General features: G+C 38.3%; 1 protein-coding gene across 1 annotated transcript in view; it reads right to left on the bottom strand.

Annotated features, from left to right (window-relative positions):
* nell2a (neural EGFL like 2a) overlaps positions 1-25,265 on the bottom strand; it is a 67,333-nt gene that overhangs the window by 5,139 nt on the left and 36,929 nt on the right. Inside the window, exons 14-18 of the mRNA XM_026919713.3 lie at positions 20,643-20,765; positions 18,399-18,494; positions 2,661-2,801; positions 2,137-2,330; positions 75-251 (exon numbers count right to left, since the gene is read on the bottom strand). Of these exons, the coding sequence (XP_026775514.1) occupies positions 75-251; positions 2,137-2,330; positions 2,661-2,801; positions 18,399-18,494; positions 20,643-20,765 (731 nt within the window). The remainder of the gene's footprint in view (positions 1-74; positions 252-2,136; positions 2,331-2,660; positions 2,802-18,398; positions 18,495-20,642; positions 20,766-25,265) is intronic.

The following is a 25,265-nucleotide window of genomic DNA, read 5'->3' as shown; positions in this document are numbered from 1 at the left end:
TATAAGATCTGTATGTATTTTATCTTGATCATTACATATACAGGGAGCTGTGTGTGTGTGTGTGTGTGTCTCACCAGGCACTGGCACTGCTGGCAGTTTTCTGTCCAGGTGTCTCCACTGCTGTAAGTGACCAAGCCGTTCTGGTGCAGACACTGAGAGCTGAGGCGTGGGTCACACTCCGGACAGCAGAACAGGTCCACAGTGGGATTCTCACAATCACACACCATACGCCTGCACATCACCTCTCCCATCTGAGGACAAACAGACAGTAAACATCCATACATATCACCACTAAACTAGCATGCACATGTGTGCATTTGTAATTTGTATAGTACAAGAACAGCTCAACTGAGCAGTAACCTCGTGAAGTCTTTGCTTTGGTCCTGAAAATATCATCCTGACCAGTTCATATCAGACACATATCAGATAACCTTGATCATGCAACGACCTGTGGATCTCAGAAATGAGAAACTTTCCACTTCGCAAATACAATTATATGTTTGTGCTTCTGTTCAGTCAACCACAGAAGACCTAATTTTGACTGGCAGGTTCCCCATTTTCAAATCAATTAAAATGAGTCATCTAATTAAAAATGATTTTCTCGCTCTGTCCTTCACCATGAAGTGACTAATAGGAAGGCTGATTATTTAATATCTAGAAACTCATCTTCTTCTGTGCCACCATCAGACACAAGAAAAACATTTCAATTAAGTAGGTAATTACTGAACGTGACCAGAGAAACGAATGGAGGTCAGTCGGTTTAATGAAGATACTATTCTTAAAAGCCTTCAAGGTGTCGGTCAAATTAGCAGCAATTAACTGCCATCATTACCTAGTGATTAAGAGAGAAGAAACAGGGTGAATTTGACAGTTAGAAAATGCTACATTTTTAAACTGAAATACATTTATTTGTTGTAGTTTGATAACATTGATTAGAGCAAATTTATTTATAAGGGAGAGTCAACAACACTGTGTTTTTCAGACCATTTGAGTTCATTTGCCTTTCCTCTTTTTCTTTTATTTTGTTTTGAAATTTTCATCATTTTTAACACCATAACTGATGATGTGATTTTACAGTAGTTTAAAATGTATCAACAAAAATGATTATTACACATTTTTTAAATTTTATACCATAGCACTCCTGAATGCTCGATTCTAATTGATCAGAAGGTGTTGAATATTTGTCTATAACAGCACAGCTGATGGAAGCTCCAGCTGTATGGCCAATCACAGTTTTATATTAATGCACTCATTCTAATGCATTATTGTTTCTATAGTAATAACATACACAGGGACTCTCCACATAAACACATTTTAAAAACATACATAATTGTTGATATTTCTGTTAGGAGACATTTTTGGAAGGAGTCTACAGTAGGGCCTTTCGCACTGCTTTAGTTCCAGAACTAAATTTACAGTACTAAAGTACTGGGCGATTGTGCGAGAACTATTTCCCAGTACCGTTTAAAGGGTTGCATTCGCACCGACAGTGGGCACTAGGATGTGACGTAAGCCGGTCGACAGCGAAGTCATTTGTCCGCGGCGTTCAACAACGGAAATAAAGAAGAACAATGTAAACAACCGGAGGATGGAGGACGCTGTGATTGGAGCTGTGTTTTTGTTGTGTCTCGCGTCCATCTATCGCTGTTCTCCATACTTGTGAAATAAGTTGACACTACAGTATGTTTACACAGCGTTTTAAATCAGTACCAGTTGTGCTGGTTAGACCCTGCTCTGGAGTAGGAGCTAATTTGGTTCTTGAAAAAGGCAGAAAAAAGAGTCTGGTGAGGGAGCGACTGTTTACAGCTACTACAGCATAAGTGATAACAGGAACTAACTTGTTTCACTGATGTTCCACAAAATTAAATGTAACTATAAATGAATAAAAACAATGCATAATACAAAAATTGTTAGCGTTGGCATATTGTTGTGGAATAAGAGGAATAAAACGCTTCACAATGTACTGTTATTTGGAAATTAATTAACTTTGGTTTGGTCGCATCACATACACATCACAGGATTATTTTCCTATAACAGTGTGTCATGCTTTATTCCTTGCATAGTCCGCACTGCGGATTCATAACTGTCTGATGAGTGATGATTGAATGTGTGTCCTATCCATAGTATCTTACTCACTTGGCATGAGCAGACAGAGCACCTGTCATTGTCCAGGACCCAGATCTGCCCATTGTGTTTCACTTTGCTGTCATAGATGCAGTCACCAGTGCAGTTGTGTCCATGGGGACACCTGCAGTCATATCCACCATCCAGATTAAAACAGACAGTGTCATTGGCACAGGTATTCCTCCCTGTCTTACACTCATCTATATCTAAAGAGAGAGACAGACAGACAGATAGAAGGGGGATTAGTTCATTATGGGCATGAGATTGAGAGAGCAAGATGGGCTGGGTTCCTCATAGAAACTATTCAGTCACTGTTTTACTTCCCAGTAAACAGGACAGTTGACAAGGTGTAAACTGACAGTAAACAGGACAGTTGACAAGGACAGACTTTTATGGCAGCTTTCTAAAAATTTTCATATAATCTCAAATTCCAAACACTAAATCTTATGACATTCATTATTACAAGCATAACACTTACTGAAAATCATATAAAGTGTTTAGGTACAATGTAAAATGTATTTAAGACTTTAGACTACCTTCACATGACTCTCCTTTGGCAGTAAACATGCCGTTGTCATGGTATCCATCACGGCACTCGCAGTGGTACCAGCCAGGTAAGTTCACACAGGTAGCACGGCTGTCACACTGCACAAAGCCCTCAGAGCACTCATCAATATCTGCAGAAAGAGCAGGCAGGACTTTTACAGTTTTACTGAGTAATAATTGCTGGCTCAACCTCTTTGCTAGTGTTTATTTTTGGAGACTGTTATTCAACTTTTATCAAAAAATTATTCCAAGATAAGGATAGAAGTCCTGAAATAATGAGTCCAGAAAACAGTAGGAGTAGGATATAAAAAAATACAAAAACAAGATAAACAACTATCATTCATTAGGACCTTAGAAAAGAAGGAAGAAAGAAAAGAAAAGGTCCTCTATCTTATCAACAGAGGGTCGGTGTGGCTGCAGGTTTTTATTCCAGCCAAATAGGAGACACCTAATAGTCATCTGAAGACCAAAAACAGAAAAAACCTACAGCCATGCAAGCCTTACAGTACTCCACAAACTGAAATACAATACATGGAAATGAAGTTACGGAAACAGGCAATGTTAGTAGCACAAGAGGAAAGTCAGCAATGTTCTCATTTCGCTCTTTGACTAAAATATTGGTTGCCATATTCAACTCATCAAAAACATCAGCTCTATTAGCTAGATTATATATGGCTTGTTTCTGATGTTTATTTACATTTCAGGAAAGAATTGTTGTAATTTGGCTTTTGAATAGTGAAGTCTATGTACTATTTTAAACTGTATTAAATTCTGTCTTGTGATAACTGAACACCTCTTCATACAACCACTCAGGCTATAGATTAACTTCACTAGAGATTAACTTCACTGAGTAATGTGTCAGATAAAAACAGAAAGCACCCCTTTGGTATAAAGGCTAATGGACGTAATCCTCTCTATGGACGGATGGATGGCATGTGCCGCTGGTGTTCATTACATAAAATTTTCATCTTTTCCTCCCCAGTGGCTGCCTTTTAAAGCACCATTTACTGCCACCCTTAAGAAGGTTATTGACTATGTTCTCTGCTTAGCAGTGCAATGGCATTATGTAAGCTCGGCCTCTCTCCGGCATGATAATGGCATACAGGAAGACTGTGATCACTGATAAACTATCTGAATTACACAGCAAGTGGCTTTATGAAGACAAATCTGGCTTAATGTCATACTTCATACCACAGTGTTGCTGAATTCCTGATTGTGATTGGTCAGAAGGAGTCTCCAGAGATTTTTTTTTATTATTATTATTAACTTCAAAATAGAGAAAAAAAAGAGAGACTGGTAAAGGAACGACTGTTTTATGCTACTATAATGTAAGTGATAACAGTATTTAACTTGTTTTGCAGACCTTCCACAATTTTACATAACTATAAACAGATAAAACATGTCATTTTTAAAATATATTTAACTTAATATTTAATCATTTGCAAATTGCTGTGGTATAAGAGGAATAAAACACTCCGGGATGTGCTGTTAGATGTTGATAATGGCATCACATCACCTCAGCATTGATTTTTCTTTCCTATAACAACACACCCTGCCATGTTTTATTCCTTACTTACAATACAGTATACACAGAACAAACCCTAAAACATCTGTTATTAGTAAGAATTTAAAATAGTGCAATGTCACGTACAGAATTGTGGGTAAGATGAATATCAAACTGTCAGGTTAGCAGTACCTGTCAGCCACTGCATGTCACATGACCACGTCACATGTCCCATTGTTCATGCACACCTGTTTCCTGTTTCACGTTAATTATCACCACTATATAAGTTCTAGTTTTGCTGTATGTCTTTGTCAAGCTTCTGTTGCCGTTCACGTTGTGTGTGTGTATTGCTTTGCCTACCATAGCTTTGACCATAGTCTGAGTGTTTTGTTGTTTTGTGTTTACTCACCATGTTAGCTGTTCATTTGTGCACTGTTCAAAACAAAAGTCTGTACTCACATCCATCTTTGCCTCTGAACCATGACACAAACCATGTACATTAACGTTTACAAATGCGTCCGATCAGGAAAACAAACCTCATCTACAAAGGGCATAGCCGCAGTCCATTTCTCATAAATGACACAGTCTAGATTTAATAGCACACCCAGACAAATGGGTTTTAATACTCAGAGGAAAGGAGATTATATTTCGAATAATATTTCATTAGACAGCAATGGGCTGGGGGATGGGCCAGTTATTAAAGAGGAGGGATGAAAACAGAGGCACGGGGAGGTTTTAGTATGATTAAACGCTCCCACTAGGGCTGTAATGGGCTCATTATGATTGCCACGGATGCATCAGGCTCTGTCATCATGAAATTACTCTGTTGTATCCTGGGCTTCTCGCTCTGAGACCCACTTGCTCCTCCTGTAGAAGCTGCCACTCTGTTTGTCCTGCTGTTCCAGCACTGCAGTGAGGATTACTCTAAAGAAGATGCAGCATTTTTGGAATTCTTAGGACCAAACTGAAGCGTGATTGTGTGTAATAATCATGATTAAATGTGAGTGCGCAGCTTGGAGTGAGGTGAAAATGAATAGTTCTTTTTGATAACAAGCATGAGGAGGAATAATGTAAGCTGTTAGCAGCAAAATTATCCAAACTGCAACGCATTTTCTCTTCTCCTTTGCAATTTTGGGCTGTTGAAAGTTGCTAAATACTCTACTACATTGTACTCAAAAGAAGGCAATACACTTCTTAGATACACAGATAGGAAAGGCTTTTAACAGTACAAATTAAGGGTGGACAATCTAGACAAAATTTTATCTTGCAATATTTTGAAAATTTTGGAAAGTAACAGTATGTACATTTTTGTAATGTAAAAGGTCTTTTAGCTTTTACAAATTTACATTTTAATCAAGAAAGACTGTCAGATCCTGATGTGTTCGGTTTCCTGTAGAGAATTTCTAAATTGTTTGTCATTGCTTTTTTTTTCTAATGTCACCCTGCACATTATAAAGCTTTTCACTGTGTGTATTGCTATGTATTGTACCATTTGCTGACCTTCTACTCCCTATAGTGAGAATGGTACCAATTATTTACTCTGTCTGTTGTTTTTTTTTTTTTTTTTACCTCAACTGTGGGCTGCTTTTGCTTGCTATAAACATTATTGGCAGGTACTGTGCCACAAACTAGTCCAGCAGCAGTGTAATATCTAATATCCTATTCACAGGTCCATATAAATCACTCCACACTAATTATTTCCTAGCTATCTCTTTGTCTTAATTTTGTTTGTCATGTGCATTTAAAAGACCCATTCTGTTTCACCACACAGTAGCTGAATGTAATTTATACTTAATTATACTTAATTCTGCATGGTTACAAGGGGTGTGCAGTCAGAATTGTGAGAATACAGTTTCTATGGCTGTCAGTCACCACAATGTGTGTATGTAATATTTGCAACCTCTATTTAATCACAGCAACCAAGTCAATATTTGGCAAAAAAAAGACCCTTCGCCTATAAAAAAGTGTTCTTTTAGGCACAACGTACTGCAGTTTTACAAGAATGGCAAGTTTTTTTGGATAAGATACTTCTGGGGACTTTTGCTGCCATATTTGATTCTGTCTCTGCAGATAATACCAACAACCTTCATTATGTTTTACATTGCTCTGCAACATTAACTTATTTCGAAAATGAATATTTGGAAACCTAAACTTTGCTCTTTTCTACTCACACAGTAATTTCAGAAAATAATTTATATAAAAAAAATTGTTTGTGTGTCTATGGCTACATTCACACAGCAGGCAAAAGTGGCCCAAATCCGATCTTTTTCTTCAAATGTGACACAGATTTGTTACCTGCATGGCTGTGCGAACAGCAAAAAACACAGTGATTCCGATTTGGGCCACTTTCATATGTGGTACTGAAATCCTATACGTCTCTGATATGTGGCAATGCGACCAATGTATGAACAGGCAGATCGGAATTCATGTGACTTTTACATTAATCCAACTTGACATTCATCATAATTCCGGCTACCGAGAAGGAAAGATGGAGGATAACAGTGAAAGAGGATTTCAGTCGCAGGACAGTGAGACAGTGAGATAACAGACCTCATAAACATTTGGAGTGATGTTGCTGTACAAGCAAAATTAGAAGACTTATCTTTGAATATTATCTTTGTGTTAGCTGGCATGCAAAACATTAGCTAGTCTACACTGAAACATTCACTTAAAACTGCAGTTCACGTAAAGCTGGTGTAATTTTGCATCTCTGTTCTTTTTTTCTATTATGTATATCAGTTTTTCAAAAGCCTTACTTAGCAACAGCAACTAAGTGTGGGCAAGCCTTGGGATCAGTCATCTGTAGACCACAATCGTAGTCTAGATGCAGCCTCAAATGAAATGTAAACGTGTACACAAGTCTGCATTTCAAATTTCTGAGCTTTCTTTTCCATGTCAAGCTAGGGCCATGTGTGCTAACATGTGAAACATATGATTTTCTAAGAAAGCTTGCCAGACATGCTCCACTAAGTGCCCTAAACAAAGCACCTCCCTAGAGAAGAGTGTACACTTGTTCTTATCTCAGGTTCCACTGTGAAAACCCACGTACTGTCTTTGTCATTGCCAGGGAATTCAACTTTACGCAAGTGTAATGCATGTTACAGACCCACTGCAATGGCCTCCCTTTTCAGTAACTCACATTTATCCAGTATCTTACCCAGCGGATTACAGATTTTGTACTTTATTCAAAATGCTGTTTCCCCATGCACAGTGTGTACAGCGAAGAGTTCTGGACCTGTACATAAGCTAACAGAATCACACAAACAGCATTTGATTGCTAAAGACACGCAGCAGACGCCACCACTCATTATCCAGTCATCCAGAAACATTTCACTTTAAAATCTATATTTCAAAATACACTCCTGCTGTTTGCTTTGGTAAAATCTGTCATGATCTTTGTACTGGGTGAATTTGCACTTGGCAGGAGTTTTGAAATTGAAAAGCTGTTTGACTGCAATGCCCTCTAGCCAGAAAGAAAAGACCAAGACACCTGAATCCATGCCAGCTTGTTCTGCGTGTAGGGAATCTGAAGGCAGACAGAAGGCATGCAGACTATTTATACCACACAAGCATTTTGACAGCATTTTTAGCAGAGGATGGATGTACCACCGGAGCTAGCAAAGCTTTTACATTAATATATGTCATTTTCAGAGATGATTTTCAAGTCTAACTTCCACAAAAAAAAAAACAGAGAGATGAGATACAAGAGAAGTCAGCATTGACTGTGAGAAACAGTGCAATTATAAAGTTGAAGTGTAAGATCAGCATAAGCTTATTAAATTACGTGAAAGACTGCTGAGAGAGAGTAGCTACATGGGGACTATATCACCATGACAACATGGGAGGACTAAAGACATCTCCATATTTACTTTTCACACCCTTGTTGTGGTCTATGTCATTTAATTGCTACCACAGAATCTGAAATACAGTAAAAAAAAAAAAAAAAAAAGAAAAAGAAGAAGAAGAAGAGGAAGAAGAAGTGCTAAGATTACTCTTAATACCACTACTGTCATTAAATTTTTTTTGGGAATAATGTAATTGAATATGATTATCAATCTGAAACAGAGTAAAACAAAAGATGAGAACAAGATCAGTGAGAGAACAAACTAAGTGGAGGAGAGATGGTGGGTGGATGGTGAAAGAATGGCAGCGGGACTGAAGGAGTGAAGTAAAGGAGTGCAGAACAGGAGAGCAGGTGATGCAACGGCCACAGCTGTTCCCCTCATTATACTGAGCGACAAGCTGGAAACAAAGGCTCTATTAAAATGGCCCTCAAAGGGCAGAGGATGTGTGAGTCTACCCTTACTGCACTCGTTGATTCTGTCACTTGTCCTTCCTCCTGTGCTTTACTTTCTATCCCATCTTTCCCTGTGGACAGGAAGACTCAGAAGACAGCATGATGAGAGCTGAAACAGCAGCACTGAATGACAAGATCAGCTCACACTGAGACACGAGGGCAGACACTCTACTTAAAAAAAAAAAAAAAAAAGATCACTCTAATGATTTTAAGTGAAGTCAGGGGTATTAGTAGCAGCAGGTATATTTCTGGAGGTTCCCCATTCTCTAAAATCTCACTTATCTAAACAGAAAAGTGCATTATTTAGAAGCATTATTTAGAATGCTTCCTAAACGGAGGCTATAGTATCAAGCAGTTATATCAGAAAAGACTACTAAAAAATCACAATATTTGCAAAACTCTGGGGGGAAATGGTATATATCTTGGCATACATATACTTACTGTAATGTTAAGATACAAAAAGGTATCATTCGTAAAAAAAAAAAAAAAAAAAACAGTAGCCAAGAATGTTAATGTACATTAAAGAAACAAAGTGATTCATTATTTATTCTTTATTAGATCCACACAGGTGCAAGGGGGTCAAAACAATGTAAGTGTAGAGCAAGGCACTTTGGAAGGATTTGTCTGGTTGAATGTAGCCCAACCAACAAAATTCAACTGAAAAACAGAAACGTTTTAGGGCAAAAAAAAAAAAAAGAAAAACGTACAATAACCAGATTGTGTAAGTGTGCCCACCCCATAACTGATACTGTGTTAAAGCATCCTTTGCTTCTAATGCAGCACTCAATCAAAAGACTCTACCAACTTACCACATCATGATTTGGCAATTTTATTTCGCTCTTCCTCGCAAAAATGCCCCAGATCTATCAAATTGTGAGGGGATCTCCTGTACACAGCTCTGTTCAAGCCGTTCCACAGGTTTTCGATAGGATTGAGATCTGGGTTCTGACAGGGCCATTCCAAAACATTGATCTTCTTCTTCTGAAGCCATTCCTTTGTTGACTTGGATTTGTATTTTGGGTCGTTATTGTGCTGGAAGGTGAAATATTTTTCTTCATCTTCAGCTGTTTAACAGAGACCTGCAGGTTTTGTGCCAAAATAGATTGGTATTTGGAGCTATCCATGATTCCCTCTATCTTGACTACAGCCCCAGTCCTCACTGAAGAGCCCCATAGCATGATGCTACCACCACCACGTTTCACCATGGATATGGTGTTCTTTGGGTGATAAGCTGTCTTGTTTTTGCACCAAAATATATCTTTTAGAATTAGGACCAAATTCTAGAAGATTCATCATCAGACACATTTTGCCGCATGGTTTGGGGTGATTCAGGTGGGCCTGGATGTTAATTTTTAATTATTTTTTTTGTGAGAAAGCGCTGCAATCTAGCCACCCTACTCCATAGCCCACACATGAGAAGTATACAAGAGATTGTTGTCAGCTCCTTTAATGTTGCTGTAAGTCTCTTGGCAGCCTCCCTGTTCATTTTTGCCTTGTCCTTTCATCAGTTTTGGAGGGATGTCCTGTTCTTGGTAATGTTTCTGTGGTGCCCCATTTTCTCCACTTGTTGATGATAGTCTTCACAGTGCTCTTTTTTTTAAAAAAAATTCTTTTTATTTCTCTACTGATCAAAACCTTTTGACTGTGAGATCCAGTACACGCTTTAAGCTCTTTGCAGGCCCTGGCATCAGCAGTCGATTGAAACCATGAAACAGCTGATATTTATTTGGGGTTAATCAGAATTACTTCACAGGTGGATGATAATTACTTTGAAAATGACTCTAAATGTGATTGCTTAATTCTAAGCACAGTCGCATGGCTCATTATAAAATGTTGTACATACTTGTGCAACCAGTTTATTGTAAAAAATATTTTTTCTTTTTTTCCCCTAAAATGTTCCTGTCATTTTCACTTGAATTTAGTTGGTTACTATATCACAAGTGGAAAAATATCTGACACCAGTTTTCTTGGTTTCATCACAAAAATGGGATGATGAATTTGAAAGCATACAAAAAAAAAACACCAAATACACACTTCTTTTGAAAGTTGGTTATGCAAAACAAAACATCCTACTTAGGCACTACTACACTACTATATAAGCATGATTATTGCACTTAACCAGTACACATGGATTCACTGAGCAGGTCATAAATGGGGGATCTGTGTCACCTGGTATAGACAGCTCATTAGCAAGCCTAAAGAGATTCAAAAAAATCTTTGTGTTACACTAACTTTATTATAAATAGTTTGACCTTTAGTTGTACCTCTGCGCATTCTTCTATCTCACTCAGGCTTATTTGGCTCTGTGAGTGCTCTAGTCGGTCTCTGAACTCTCTATATTTGTGCATCTCTGTTTCTGTGTGAGTAATTGGAGGAGCTTCTGAATGGGGCTTTAATGAGGTGCATTTGCACAGAGCAGCACTTTAGGTCCCAGCCGTTATTAAGGCAAGTAATTACACAAATCTCCAGGAAAACCAGGCACAATCTATACAGGAACCAGACCAATGTCTAGAGCTTACAGTCAATAACATTGTCACGGCAAACACAGAGAGAGAGAGAGAGAGAGAGAGAGAGAGAGGGAGGGAGGGAGGGAGGAAAAAAGAGAGAAAGAGAATAGTATTATCATCTTTTATAAATGGCAAACTTTGTTAAAGTAACAATGTTCTATACCTTATAATTTCCTTATTAATATATTTACTTATATTTCTTATTAATATATTTACAATATTAGGAATTAACAACTATGACACTTGACCTGTTTGCTGTATATTCATCTATCACCCCTTGTTATGACCCCTGTGATTTTCCACTCTCTGTACATCAGTTTGTGATTCATTTGATTTTCCAATTTCCTTATTTGGCCGTTATTTCCTTTTCTTATTATATCTCCTGCTGTCTCTTGATTGATTTCATCTGTTGCTTGTGTCCTGCCAAGATTTTGTTTCTCCCCCAGTCCTCTGGAAGTCTTGCATGTTTATAGAGCAATTCTAAGCTGTTGATCCTCTTAGTCTATTTTTTTTTTATCTTCTTCCCAATTTTTTCCCTAGTTTTCTAGTTCTTTTTTTAAAACTTGCATATCTACTTAGAATAAAAACCTGGATTTACCTTTGTTTACTGTGTCTACTGGTTGGCGAACGTAATAGAATGTGAAGCGGTCTGGGAAAACCTGTTCAATGTCATTGGCGCTGAATTCAGAAAACAGCCAAAATGCTGAAAAATCTGATTTTGATGAAAATTTAGTTTTGACATCTAACACATACTTGACATCTCTACTTTAAAAAAAAAAAAAAAAAAAAAAAAAAAAAAAAAAAAAACATAAATATAAATGAGGCAGTGGTCTCTTCCACGATGTCAATGTCCACATCCAAAGCACACGAGGGCTCACTGACCGGTTTTAATGAGTATGAAAATGATGTAAATCATACACTATGCCCTCCACAGCACCATCTTAATGCAACTTAACTGAACCTCTGGGAGATTTTGGATCAATATGTTAGCGCTCTCCACCACCATCATCAAAACACCAATTGATTGAATATCTTTTGGAAGAATTATGTTCATCTCCAGGACAGTTACATAAGACTGGCACATTGTGGTGACCCAACAGCTTTATGTTGGGTTTTTTCCCTTTAATTTTCACCCATTTGAATATGAAGTGTTAGAAGGATTCCAACTGGGCCACTGATTAACAACATTCAACACAAATACCAATAGTGATCAGCATGTAGCCTCTGTATACTCACTGAGATAAAGTACACTTCAGTCTCTGAGGTTTGCTTTGTGGCTATTGACTTGCACTACATATTCATGCAATTACCTTTCAAGCTTTAAAGCTTGAAAACATACTGCTATGCTTTGGAATCTTATGAGTTTCCACATCTCTTGTTCTCAGAGTACAGCAATACAGAGTGCAGTCTATGCATTATACAGTGCTCTATGCATCATTACCCAAAAAGCGGACTGCTGCACTGCATTACAAGTATGCGCGTGTGCTGAAAAGTCCATTCCCTGGAGGGGGTTATGCCATGCTACTGGCTGTAGCTGCAGACTAACACCTGGGGAAATGACATCATCACTAGGACTAAGCAAAAGGTTTGGGCATGGAGAGAAGAATAGCACATTTTAGTTCTGTTTGCAAGTCTGGTCTGCAATATATGATTTGATCAGATAGATATTTCATAGTTCTGTGTTCACAAGGAATTTTTTTGCATCCATCAAAAAAGCACCATGCATTTCAATGAGTGTAGCAGTAGGAGGAGTGGTGTGTTTTGGTGTGTGTCTGAACTGAGAGGGAGATACTTGGTGATGAGCCCAGTTGTCCCACGTATATTTATATAATCTTTCTCTCTCACTTGTTCTCCATGATCGGTAAGCCCAGTGTGTTATGCTCTGTCATCCAATCAAAAAAAAAAAACGAAGTTAACCAGAGATGTACTATTGCCAGAATGTACGCTGCTATGCACGCTTGTCGGCCAGGAGGAAATGATCTGTCCAAGACATTCACGCCAGTGGTGTGGTTCAAAACTAGAGGAGAAACTCCAGAGCTGTACTATCCAGTGCTAAAAATATATAACGAGTTCACACCGAGCCACGGCTCTGCATACTGTCAGTGTGTGTACATGTCTATCAGGTTATAGCAAAAAATACATACATTTCACCTAATATCGATCTCCGTTCACAAACAGGCCTGACAAGACAGCAAAGCACATCACTGCACTTTCTGCCACATTGTGAACAAAGACTAAGCCTAACATTTCTGTGAGTAATAATCCTTCCCTAGTATTCCATTGTAGATAAAGGTGCCATTTTTCCCTGCAGTAACATTCTGCCTGTGTTTAGAAGTACACCTTGTACTTGCATGATTATTGCTTCTTTTCGTTTCAGTTTATTCATTTCACTATAAACACTGCCTTATAAGCTTTCATTCTATCTGTCTATCTACAGGTTGTCCAAAAAAGTCTCCATACACAGGGGAAATTAACACTTTTTAGCAAAATGTCTTCCAACATTTTTCCTACTTAGTTTATATTATAAACTATATACATTTTTTCAGATAGCCTTTAAGAATGTCTTTGATAAAAGAAGAATGTTTTGAAATCATTCTCATGGCTGGATTGGGAAGCTGTTGCAAGGTTGCGATGGACTTTTAACAGGAAACATGGCAAGCATATCACACACACTGTTGCCAAACTTATTAACAAATTCAAAAAGACTGGAAGTGTTGCGGACCAACCGAGAAGTGGACGTCCATGAACATCCACTGACAAAGGCACAACTCACGTGGTGCTGGCATACATAGTCCCCTATGTATGGAGACTTTTGGGACACCCTGTCTTTCCCTGACTCTCTCTCAGAGCTGTTGCTGGGTAGTCAGTAAATCCCAAACGTGTTGCTAAAAGCCAGTGCAGAGCAGCTAAGAGTGAGAGAGAGTGAAAGCATTTCTATGTTCACTCCACCCTTAGCCCCAACCTCCTTTATTTTCTCTCTGCTTCTCTCTGTGTATCCCCTGAACTATCAACACAGCTAATACAAATGAGAAAACCTCTCGGGTCATTCTGTTTGTAAGCAATTTTCTTGAAAAAGTAGACTCAAAGAAACAAAAAACCTGCACTCCTGAATGCTTTGACACATGTGACAGTCAAAATCAGTTGGTTTAATTACTATGCACAATTTCTATCACTGTTGGATGCCGGGAGACATCAACACACTCCAATGCATCAAAGGCACGACTAAATAAGCAAACACAGCATGCACAGAAGACACATAGTGATTCATAGCTGACATTTGCTGTAGTGCTGTATTGTAATGCTCTTCCCAGAAATGCCCTCGCTCTCCATGGGCATCTGAACTATGTCTGTCTTTCTTTTTCGCCATCCATCTATCTGTCACACTCTTTGTTTGTCTGCACAACTCACCCACTGAAAAGTTCATCATTTGAGTTCTTTGACTTTACACATTAAAAAAAAAAAAGCGCTTCACTGATTAATGTGTACTGTGCGCAAGTGAGAACAGCAGCTGTCAGAGTAGTAACAGGTTCACGGGGATTGGCGTGCACACACACACACACACACACACACACACACACACACATGTACTGCTCTTGTACAAAGTTAATAAATCTCTATTTAACACTGAACAATTTAGAGATTACTCACTCTCTCACTTCCAGTAACCACTTTATCCTGGTGAAACTGGAGCCCATCCTAAAAGCTCTAGAAGTGAGGCAGGAATATACCCTGGATGGGATGCCATTAAATCATATGGCACTAGACACACACAGTCACACACTCACCAAAACCAAGGGGCAATTTATCTTAGCCAATCCACCTACTGCCATTTTTTGGAAGGTGGGAGGAAACCAGAGAGCCCAGAAGAAACCCATGCGGACATGCGGAGAACATACACAGACTGTGAGGCAGCAACGCTACCTGCTGCACCACTGTTAGAGTGATTAATATTGTTGAATTGTGCAGAATGGTCTGTAATCAGAGTTAAGTTCGAAATTTACATCAATGTTCATTAAGATATCAGTATTCATATTTGGCTTATGCACATACTTTTTCTTTCATTTTCTCATGGTTCACATTCTGCAGTCAATAATGCCCTAGAATCATGCACTCTGGCCCCCAATGGCAGATGGAGTGAGGTGACCCTTATGGCCTTTTTACTAGGGTGCTTTGTGCATATCTGTTCACTGACTTAGCTTGCCGTGACAAATCAGCTACACTACACTCACTTATTGATCTCTCTATACGTTTGGATATTCATCTTGAGCGTCAAAGGTGGGTTTAGTCACTTATTAACCGCAAACGAGTGTTCAAGCTCACCCATCAATGTGCAAAACCACTGGAAGGTCTCAATTCTTCTCAAGAGCACAGGCAACAGCAATACAGAGATAATGTCTGCTTGTATTGGGGAAAACCGCAGCTTCTGAACCCACTCCTGTAATCATTGTAGGAGTGACACTGTGGAAGGCTAATGCAGTGAGTGTGATATCTGAAAACTTTGTTTCTCGTTCATTTCTATTGTCTGCAGTAAATTTCATTGATCACTGCCTACTTAGATATGGAGATCACCACCACAACAATATCCACAGCTCTACAGAATCAAGCCCTCAAGGAAAGACGAGCGAGTCAGGCACTTTCTCACACAAACACACGAACACACACACACACACACACACACACACACACACCTCCTCCTCACAGTCAGGCCTGAGGCAAATTCGCTACCCTGTTATCTTAGACCTCTCATGGCTACATAAACACAGCCCTCACATAATTGGGAGACCCTAGACATTGTTTCAAGGTCTGACTTCTGTACTGGATCCTGCATCCTAAAGCCCCAGTTGCTACTAACCTTCACTTCAGTGGTCCAAATTAGCCCAAGTACTGACTCCTGCTCAATTTCGGAGCCTGTTAGAGGTCTTTTTAACAAGAAGGCTAATGCTGTTCCTTGCTCCCCCACATCATCGCTATGACCATGTGATTGCACTAGTAGAGGGCGCAATACCACTAAGGTTCCACAAATACATTTCCAAAGCCTTCAACCAACGGTATATCTTCATATCTTCATCAACTATAGGGTTCACAATAACATGATGGTAAAATTTCCCTATCCCTATCATTTAGTACCATCAGCTTTAGAACAACTAAGAGTACCAAGTGCCAAGCTAGATTTATATAGTGCATATAACCTTGTCTGAATTAGAGGCAGAGGTAAGTGGAAGACCGCATTCAGCAATAATTGAGGACATAATGAATATTTAGTAACGCATTGTGGCTTGGTAAATACCCATTCTGTCTTCCAGTCCTTTATTAATTAATTAAATTAAATTAATTAATAAAAATAATTAATTGATTAAAGGATGATTTTGCAAGAGATGCTAGATCACTTTGTTATACATTGATATTTTCTACTATCTATCTACTTCCTTTCTTTTCCTGAGAATGTCACACATGTCAGGATTTTACTTAAGAGACATTTCGGAAAACAATTTATTTGTAAGGATCAAGAAGTGTGAATGACGCAGGCAGAGGGTTTAATTGTCTGAATGGGGTCACCATGGATGACAACAAGGTTGAGATAATACAAATTTGACACCAGGTTAAAAAGGGCAGTTTCATTCCAGATTACATTTCAGAGTAAATTAGACCTAACCTTAAAGTAACCCTGACTATAAACCTAACGTCTAAGTGTTAATCTAAACCTAAGCCTTCCTAAACCTTCCTAAATTTCACACTACCTAACACTATTTGTAACTTATGCACAATACAAATATATACTAGTCATCTGGAAGAGTAACAAAAATATATAAAAAAATTTGTATGTGTGAGAAAACATTAGAGTCTTAAAAAAGTTAGATATTTTATGGTGCCTTTATTGTACTTGTACAGTGTGTGGGTGATCCTTTTTATGCATTTTTTCACTCAATTTAAAATTAATCTTGATAATTAAGAATAGCTGCGCATAAAATCACAAATCACAACTCTTCTCCTGTATCTACATATACATGCCCAATCATTCCACTACACACCTCATTATAATATAAATGCAGGCAGTAAAACACTAGTGACAAGTTCAGTCCCTCGCCATAAGTAAAGTTACAGTATGCAGTCTAAAAGAATATTAAACCGTAATATTATCTGTTTTCTATGAGTAGCAACTACTCAACTACTACATAGCAACTATGTTTGTAACAGTGTATTACATCACCAACGAAGCTGCTAAATAAATCAATCTTCTATTACTTTTTAAAAACTACAAACAGCAAAAGTAATTGGTTATGGTAAATAAGCTACACTGTGTGAAACCATTTTTATAGGGTTTTGTTAAATTAGTGTTTCTGAGACGTTAAGTATATACTGTGTGTTGAACAAGCAGCAATTGTGTGTTGCTACAGAAATGTTATTTTTGCCACTATCATTACAATCAAGTGTCTGAGGGCTCTTCAGAAACCTAAATGTCTATCTCTGTACTCTGGGAATGACAGGGAGTAAAGAAAAGCAATCGGGCTTCAATCGGCCGCTGCACAGGGACACGTCGTAAAAAGGCTCCTTTATGTGGAATCGATGCAAAGCTGGATGAGTAGGAGTGTCCTGTTGCAGAGACAGGCCATATAAGTGCATATTTCTCGCTGCAGCTTGCTTTTGTCTTAGGTGTGTTCAGCATTTGCTGCTACCCTTAATTACCCATAGAGGAGTAGCAGCACTGCTGCATTATATAATGTTGAGATTACGTACATAGTCTCACTGAGCTTTAAATCCATGTTTTGATTAGAAGGTCTCTGCAAACTCAGCCCTTCTCAGGGTAATTCACAGCTAAATTAGATGTGAACAGAAGCAACTTCATCACAAAAAGTCAATAAGAGCATGTGGAGGATGGATGGCAAAATGAATCTGAATCTATTTAACAAAGCACAGAGTCTCAGCTGCTGAACGCTATACGATGTAGCTCTCCAGCTGCTATAGAGGTGAGAAGGAATTAAATCCTTATTTTCTATCTCTTTCAGCATGTGGAGTTAAACAGAGATGAAAAGCCATGTGTAAATCAACTTTCATGTGAAATCAAATTTCAACTGTAATAAATATAGTGTATTAGGCTCTAGTTAAATTAGATGAGGAGTTTTTGTGTGATTATCAAGGTAATTAGGACAGAATGGTCATACTCAGAGAGTCGAAAGAGAAAATCGACAAAAAGTTTTTTGTTTTTTTTTTACCCCATGCTTAGACCATTGCACTACTCATAAGCCACACCTACTTTTCCTGGGACACACTCATAGCAGTGGAAAGAACCTTAGTTTCACTACATCATACCAGGTTAGATACTGCAAATGCAAGCAACAACTGCACATGGTGAAAAGCAAGAAAAGGTAGTGTAGGGAGACCGAGTGATGAGACCATTAACAGGACAGCAAGTACCTCTTACCTGTCTCACACCTCTGCCCAGTGAAGCCCTGCGCACACACACACGTGTTGGGAGAGATGCAGGTGCCGCCGTTCAGACATAGACCCTCACACAAGGCTAAGGGTCAAACAGAGATTAACAAATACATTTTAGGACTATGATTGATTGTTACACATAAATGATAGAATGGATAGATGTACTGTACACTTATGAAGCTAATGTTAAATAGAGGAGTATTTGTAATTCTTCAGACATTTCTTCTTTTTCAACCTAATCTCTATGTGCTGCCTCCATGACAGTATGTGCAATCACCATAGAAAATAATGGACATGTTGTTCTTTACTGAAGAAGTAAAGGAAAACCTAGTTACTTGAAACACACTTATAATGGACGAAAAGGGCAGTTGGTGGAGGAGTCAGTAAAGGTTTATGTAAAATACATTTTCATCGAACGCTTTAATGGTTGTCAATTATGCTCTAAATCTGAGGGCCTGGTATTTCTAAGCTGTTTGCACCCATTTTCATTTTCTGTCATGCACATGACAAATGGACTTCTTCTTATCCACATGCATTTGAAGGAGAATCGTGGGAAGTGTGAAGACAGGTGGAAAAAGGAGTGAAGAAATGGAAAGCTAATTCCACACTCACCATCCACTTTATTAGGAACACCTGTACATCTGCACATTCCTACAGTTATCTGCTGGTGTTCTGGATGTTCTAGCCCATCCCCCCCAAGGTTCGATGTGTTGTGCATTCTAAGATGCTTTTCTGCTCACCACGGTTGTAAAGAGTGCTTATTTGAGTTACTATAGACTTCCTGTCAGCTCAGACCAGTCTGATCTTTCTCCTCTTTTCTCTCTCATCAACAAGGTGTTTCAGCCTCCAGACCCTCCACAGACAGGATCCTTTTTTTTCACACCATTTTGTGTGAACTCTAGAGACTGTTGTGTGTGAAAATCCCAGGAGATCAGCAGTTTCTGAAATACTCAAACCAGCCCATCTGGTACCAACAACAATGCCATGATCAGTCACAGAGATCACACTTTTTCCCCATTTTGATGTTTGATGTGAACATTAACTAAAGCTCTTGACCTATATTTGCATTTCGTTGCTGCCATATGATTGACTGATTAGATAGCTGCATGAATGTGCAGGTGTACAGGTGTTCCTAATAAAGAAGATAGGGAGTGTATATTCTTTCATTGTAGTATACATTGATACATATACCAATTTCTTCACAGTTCAGAAATTCAATGACTTTATTTGGCAATTCCCATCTTCTATATGGAATGGCTGTGACATTGTCAGGATTCAAACTCACACTCTGAACAACAGCGTGAATGCTTTTCTGTTGCACCACTCAGGAACCCCTTTCTGAGTCGTGTTTATCCATGTTTCCAGGTTCCTTGTTTCGTGTATTGCTGGTTTGACTTCCTAGTTGTGATCTGCGCCTTTGTTTATGGCTGGAAATATCGATTATCCCTGTCTGTTGATGCCTGCCAGTGTTCAAACCCATGCTACAAACTATGACAGTGATTATTGGATTACATGCATTGTAAACTCAACTTTTTTTGCTATTCCTCTTCACATACACACATTTGACCATAAATCTCTAAATAATTGTCTATTTAGAGATGGATTTACAGTGTGGAGAGTATTTGGGGTTATGTGCTATCTAGATATACATGCAAGTGCTTCTCAGCCTGATCACATATATATATATATATATATATATATATATATATATATATATATATATATATATATATATATATATATTCTTATGTAGTTTTAAACAAATGCACTAAAAAGTACATACATACAAAAGTACAAGTATATATATATATATATATATATATATATATATATATATACCACAAAACCCTACTTTTTAGTGCATTTGTTTAAAACTACATAAGAATGTATTCAGTAGGATATTTGTCATGTTTGCCATTAGACATTCACTGAGCAAACAGTTTTTCCAGGAAAACATGTCAAAAATTCATGTCTGTAGTAATCACACACATGGTAAAGATGCAGTAAATAGACATTAGGTTGATAAAATGAAGTAGTATTCTTTTAATGCCTAAATGGATGACTGTTTATAATCCTTAGTGGTCAAAAATAAAAGGCCATTTGAAGCCAAAGATTAAACAAATAAGCAGTCCAATCAACCACTGAGAGGATTTAAAGCAAAGCAGGTAGATTAAGGTGTGCTAGCAGGTGTGTGCGTGTGTGTGTGTGTAGTGAGCAGCCCCATCCTCACCTTTGCATATGGTGCCATTGCCAGTGTAGCCAGGTTTACAGGAGCAGCTGTGGCCCCCTACAGTGTTAAAGCACAGTGCATTCTCATCACAGCTGTGCTTCCCCGACACACACTCATCATGCTCTAGAACAGAGACAGTGTCAAAGAGAAAAAAAAATCAGATACAAATGTCATAATAATAGCTTTAATGTGTGCTATTGTCTTAAGGTGAGGAAAGCATAGATGAAACATGTGGAGTTATCATAAGAGCCTCATTTAAAACTAGAAATCATGAACTGGAGTGACTTTTCAGCCTCCTCAGCAAACGTTATGAGAACTGCATGTGCATATAACAATTTCTGTCTGCATCTTTGTCTGCATGGGATTGTGGGATAATCCTCTGATTCATAACAAGGGTAGGTTCAGCAAGATTAAAAAAAAGTGTAATTCCCAAAGAAGCAAAACAATACGTGGATAATTAGCCTAATAATAATATAATAATAATAAGACTAATAATCATTCTAGGTGACATAACTTCTATCAAACTAATTCACATTGTTCAAGATAAACACAAATGATTATGAACACACCACTCTAGACAATATTGCTCATATAGAATGCCCTGTATCCTTTTCCAACAATCATTATCACTCATGTAAAAGGAAAGACCAAAATAACAGCCACTGGAAGTATCATGTGATCCTAATACGAAGAAAAGATGCAGAATCTGAATGTCACGTTGGAAAATAATTCGTGTTTAATGTCTGTATTGATCTGAAGACTTTTGGTAAAATGGACAGAGACAGAAGGAGGGAAAGAGAAAGAAAGGTAGGCAGGAGATAGAAATAGATAGAGAAAGGAGAAAGAGAGAATACAAGGTGACTCAGTGACTTCTGTAAAGTCAGAGGATGACTCATTCCTGCATGGGTGCCCTTGGAAAGAAACTCTGGTGAACAATGTTTTACTTATCTCACTCCATACACTTGTCAAAACTACTTTCATACTGAACAGAATACTAGATCAGATGATGTTATGATTTCCAGAAGCTCACCCTTTTCTTTGACTTGTGGATATTCAGTTACGATAAAGATCCTTTTGCCTCTTCATCAGTGGAGTGTATGTAGTGTATTTGTACAACTGTGAAAACGAGCACTGAGCTTCCTTTCACCCAAAGGCAGACTAATATTGTAACGCTTGCTCTTGGGCATGTAATATAATGTAATGTAGTGATTATACTGTAAGACATTCAGATATGCACACAGCCATGCATGCATATCAACCCTGCCTCTGTGCAGTCCTGAATTAAGCACAGAAATCTTACTGCGGAGAGTCCGAATGAGGCAGGAATTAAATGTCAAGTAGACGGGTGAGGAGATTAACCCAAGGTCACTGTGGCCTGCTGGCAGTTGGACCTGCACGCTGTGTGTTACTGCAAGCATATCGACAGGACTGCAGAGACACTGTGACACTTTCTCACCTCCTGCCACTCAAATCTACTCCCTCTCCCCCTCTTTCGTTCTAGTGTTGTTCATGCTCCTGTCAGATAAACAATCAATTATGTACAGGCAGTCACCAAGGGGATGCTCTGTGTTATTTTGCTCTCTCGCTCCTCTCCTCTTCTCTTCCACTGCTCTTGGAACACCTGTGCAGAAACAGAGCTGCGCATACGAAACCCAGAGCTGGATGCTAATGAATTGCATTTATTTAAAGCCTGAATACAAGCTCTTTCACCATTTATGAAGAAAGGGCCTGTGCTATAATGCTTTTCAGAAACTATTCCTGAACACATACACTCTTTCAAAAGCAACAGATGTCATGTTTATATATTTGGTTTTCATGCAAACTGTGTTGTGAAAATGCAAGTCTTGCATTTTGTGCATAAAGCACCAGAGGAGGGAGATACAGATTTAGATGACATAAAATAGCATAAATAATGCCTTAATTAACCCTGTCTCTTTTGAACAGCCACCACCAGCATCTTACAGACACTTCCTTATATAAATATAAAATTAAAAAAATGCTTATTTTGTGGAGTATTCAAGTCTCCGAGCCTGCCAGGAAGCTGTTGCTGAACATGAATTATAACACTATTCACTTCCCCACTACCGACAGGTGTTGTATTCACTGGCATACATTTATATTTGTAAACCAAAAATTCCAGTCATCTGTGGTTCTTTTGGAAGGCCAAAGCTCTGAGGGAGGCCTGAGAAACAATGCTGATAGCAGCGTCTTTGAACTGGCTTGCTCTAATCCTGTTTCCCCTGTGACTCCGGATGGGTAAGTGAGGTAGATGGTGCACACACCTACACACAAATCGGAAAAGAGTCAGCCAGTTCTGTTATCATCAGATTAAAGCCTTCTTACTGACCTCTAGAGAACGCTTCCCCCCCCAACACACACACACACACACACACACACACAGATCAAGAGAAAGAGAAGGGGGGGGGGGGGGAGGAAAAGAGAGAGTGTTCCCTTCTCAGGGATTAAAGACTAATCTTCATTATTGTTGGAGCACTTGAAGACCCGCCTCACTTCAGTAAGAAATGAAGTGAAATCTTGACCTTCATGCTAAAGGAGGGATAGAAGGCTGATCATGTGTTGGGGTCAATCAGGAGAAGTTGTACTTTCATTAACCCAGCAGTAATACTCGTGTCAAGTATCAGCCTTAATACTAGCCTATACGATGCTTAGGTATGCAGTACATACTGTATTTTAAAAAGTCTGATTGACTGTATACAGTAAAAATGCACTTTCAGAGTGTCAGAATTACTGTCTGGGTTACACATCTTAAATCCATATTTTATATACAGCTGAGTGCAAAAGTTTGACTAGCCAAAGACAAAAAAACCTTAAATTTATTACAATAAGGCAGTTAGTATGTTGAGTTTTACAGATCGTCCTGCATTTTCCCAAGTAACAAAAGACTGCGATTGCAATATAAAAAAACTTTCTAAGTACTTGCCTTCCCTTTGCCTTTAAAATGACCCCAAACCTCTTTTGTATCTTTTGAGCTGCTTTTGGTTTCAGTCTTCCTGACATTTCAGTTTTAACTCTGCCAGACTGCTTAGCCAATCTTTGTCTGGTCTTCTTGACATACAGTATATGTTTGGTTCTGTCAAACAGCCAAAGATGGCAAAAAAAATCATGTTTTTCCCAAAGCTTTTTTGAGTATTTCTGGCAATACACTTATAATGACATCTCTACTTTCAGAAAATGTAAATATATTTTAACAAAATGATATGGAACTGTTTTTATTTGGGTTAATTTTAAGCTTACCTTGGTGTCTGACTGCAAAGATTACACTGGGTAAGGTTTTACAAACACAGCGGTTAATGCAGTCAGTCTGACTAAACCCCCTAAACCTTTGCTAGCTAAATGTGATTTCCTCCCATGGTAAATGTCACACTTTGATTAAGTTTTTGGATACCTATGTGCCATAGCAAAATAGACATAAGCCTAATCAATTTGGTTTGTGATCAAATAAAGACTGTCAAAATGTCTGCAATACTGCCTGCACCATCACATCATCAAAACAGAGAAACGTGCTTACAAAGCCTGCACAGACAACAGCAGACAAAGTTTTAAAGTGTTTAAATAACCTAATAAAAACACATTAGTCAAGAGAAATTTAGTCAACAGAACAGAACTCACTGAATTAATCAGCGATTATTTCAGCCCAGATGTTAGCATGAACAGAGATCAGGAAAGTGAAGAGACAACGATGAGGCTTGTGTTTAAATGTTGCGAGTAACTATTGCTTCAGATGATGAGACTGTTGCGAATGCTGATGATAATCAAAGTGAGAACTCATTGCTCATATTATAATTTGACAGAAACATTTTTTCCATAATTACATTAGGTTATAATATAGATGTAGGCATGGCATCTTTCAGTGGAATTGCATTGAATCTCCATTTTTATATGTTTGGGGTTAACCAGATTTTAAAATACTAGAACTTTACCTCTAAAATACTTGCAAAAGTGAAACATACTTCAGTTCAGGAAAGTCTGTAGTTTTCATAACTACAGTATATATAACAGGCCATGTAAAGGGTTTCCCAGGCCATCAGACAACTCTGATGTCATACACTGGCTTCTTCAAATCGGGTCTGAAGACTGAGGTGCTCATGGCTAAATTTTAACATTGTTATTTCTGAACTGTTTTTTCTGTAAATTTTTTATGTTAATTTCTTTTCTTGTTAACTTCTTTTAGCTCAAGACTGTTGCACTCAACTGTACATTCACTAGCAGCAGCCTTAAATCACATGGTCAGCTCAGCCGCTGGGTGAAGTTTTATATTAAGACTAATACAGTTATAAATCTGTGTCTCAGGGGCCACAAACAAACCACAATGCTCTGAAATCAGCAATTAATTGCCTTTGTCTCTTGGGAGGACAGCAAGTAGTGTTTTGTCAAAGGGGTGGTATAAGGGATAATACAAAGTAGAGCAGGATTAATATGGTGTGTGTGTGTGTGTGTGTGTGTGTGTGTGTGTGTGTCTGCAATTAGGGACTAGAAATTTTCTCTGTGGGTTAACTTTCAAAGCAAACAGATGCTCACTAGCCATTAATTACAACATCTGTGATAAAGATACATTCAACATACCAGCACTAAATATACAGATAAAGTGCATCAGAAAGTGTG

Source organism: Pangasianodon hypophthalmus, chromosome 9 (genome assembly GCF_027358585.1).
Source record: "Pangasianodon hypophthalmus isolate fPanHyp1 chromosome 9, fPanHyp1.pri, whole genome shotgun sequence".
NCBI lineage: Eukaryota > Metazoa > Chordata > Actinopteri > Siluriformes > Pangasiidae > Pangasianodon > Pangasianodon hypophthalmus.
This window is presented reverse-complemented; position numbering and strand designations above follow the sequence as displayed.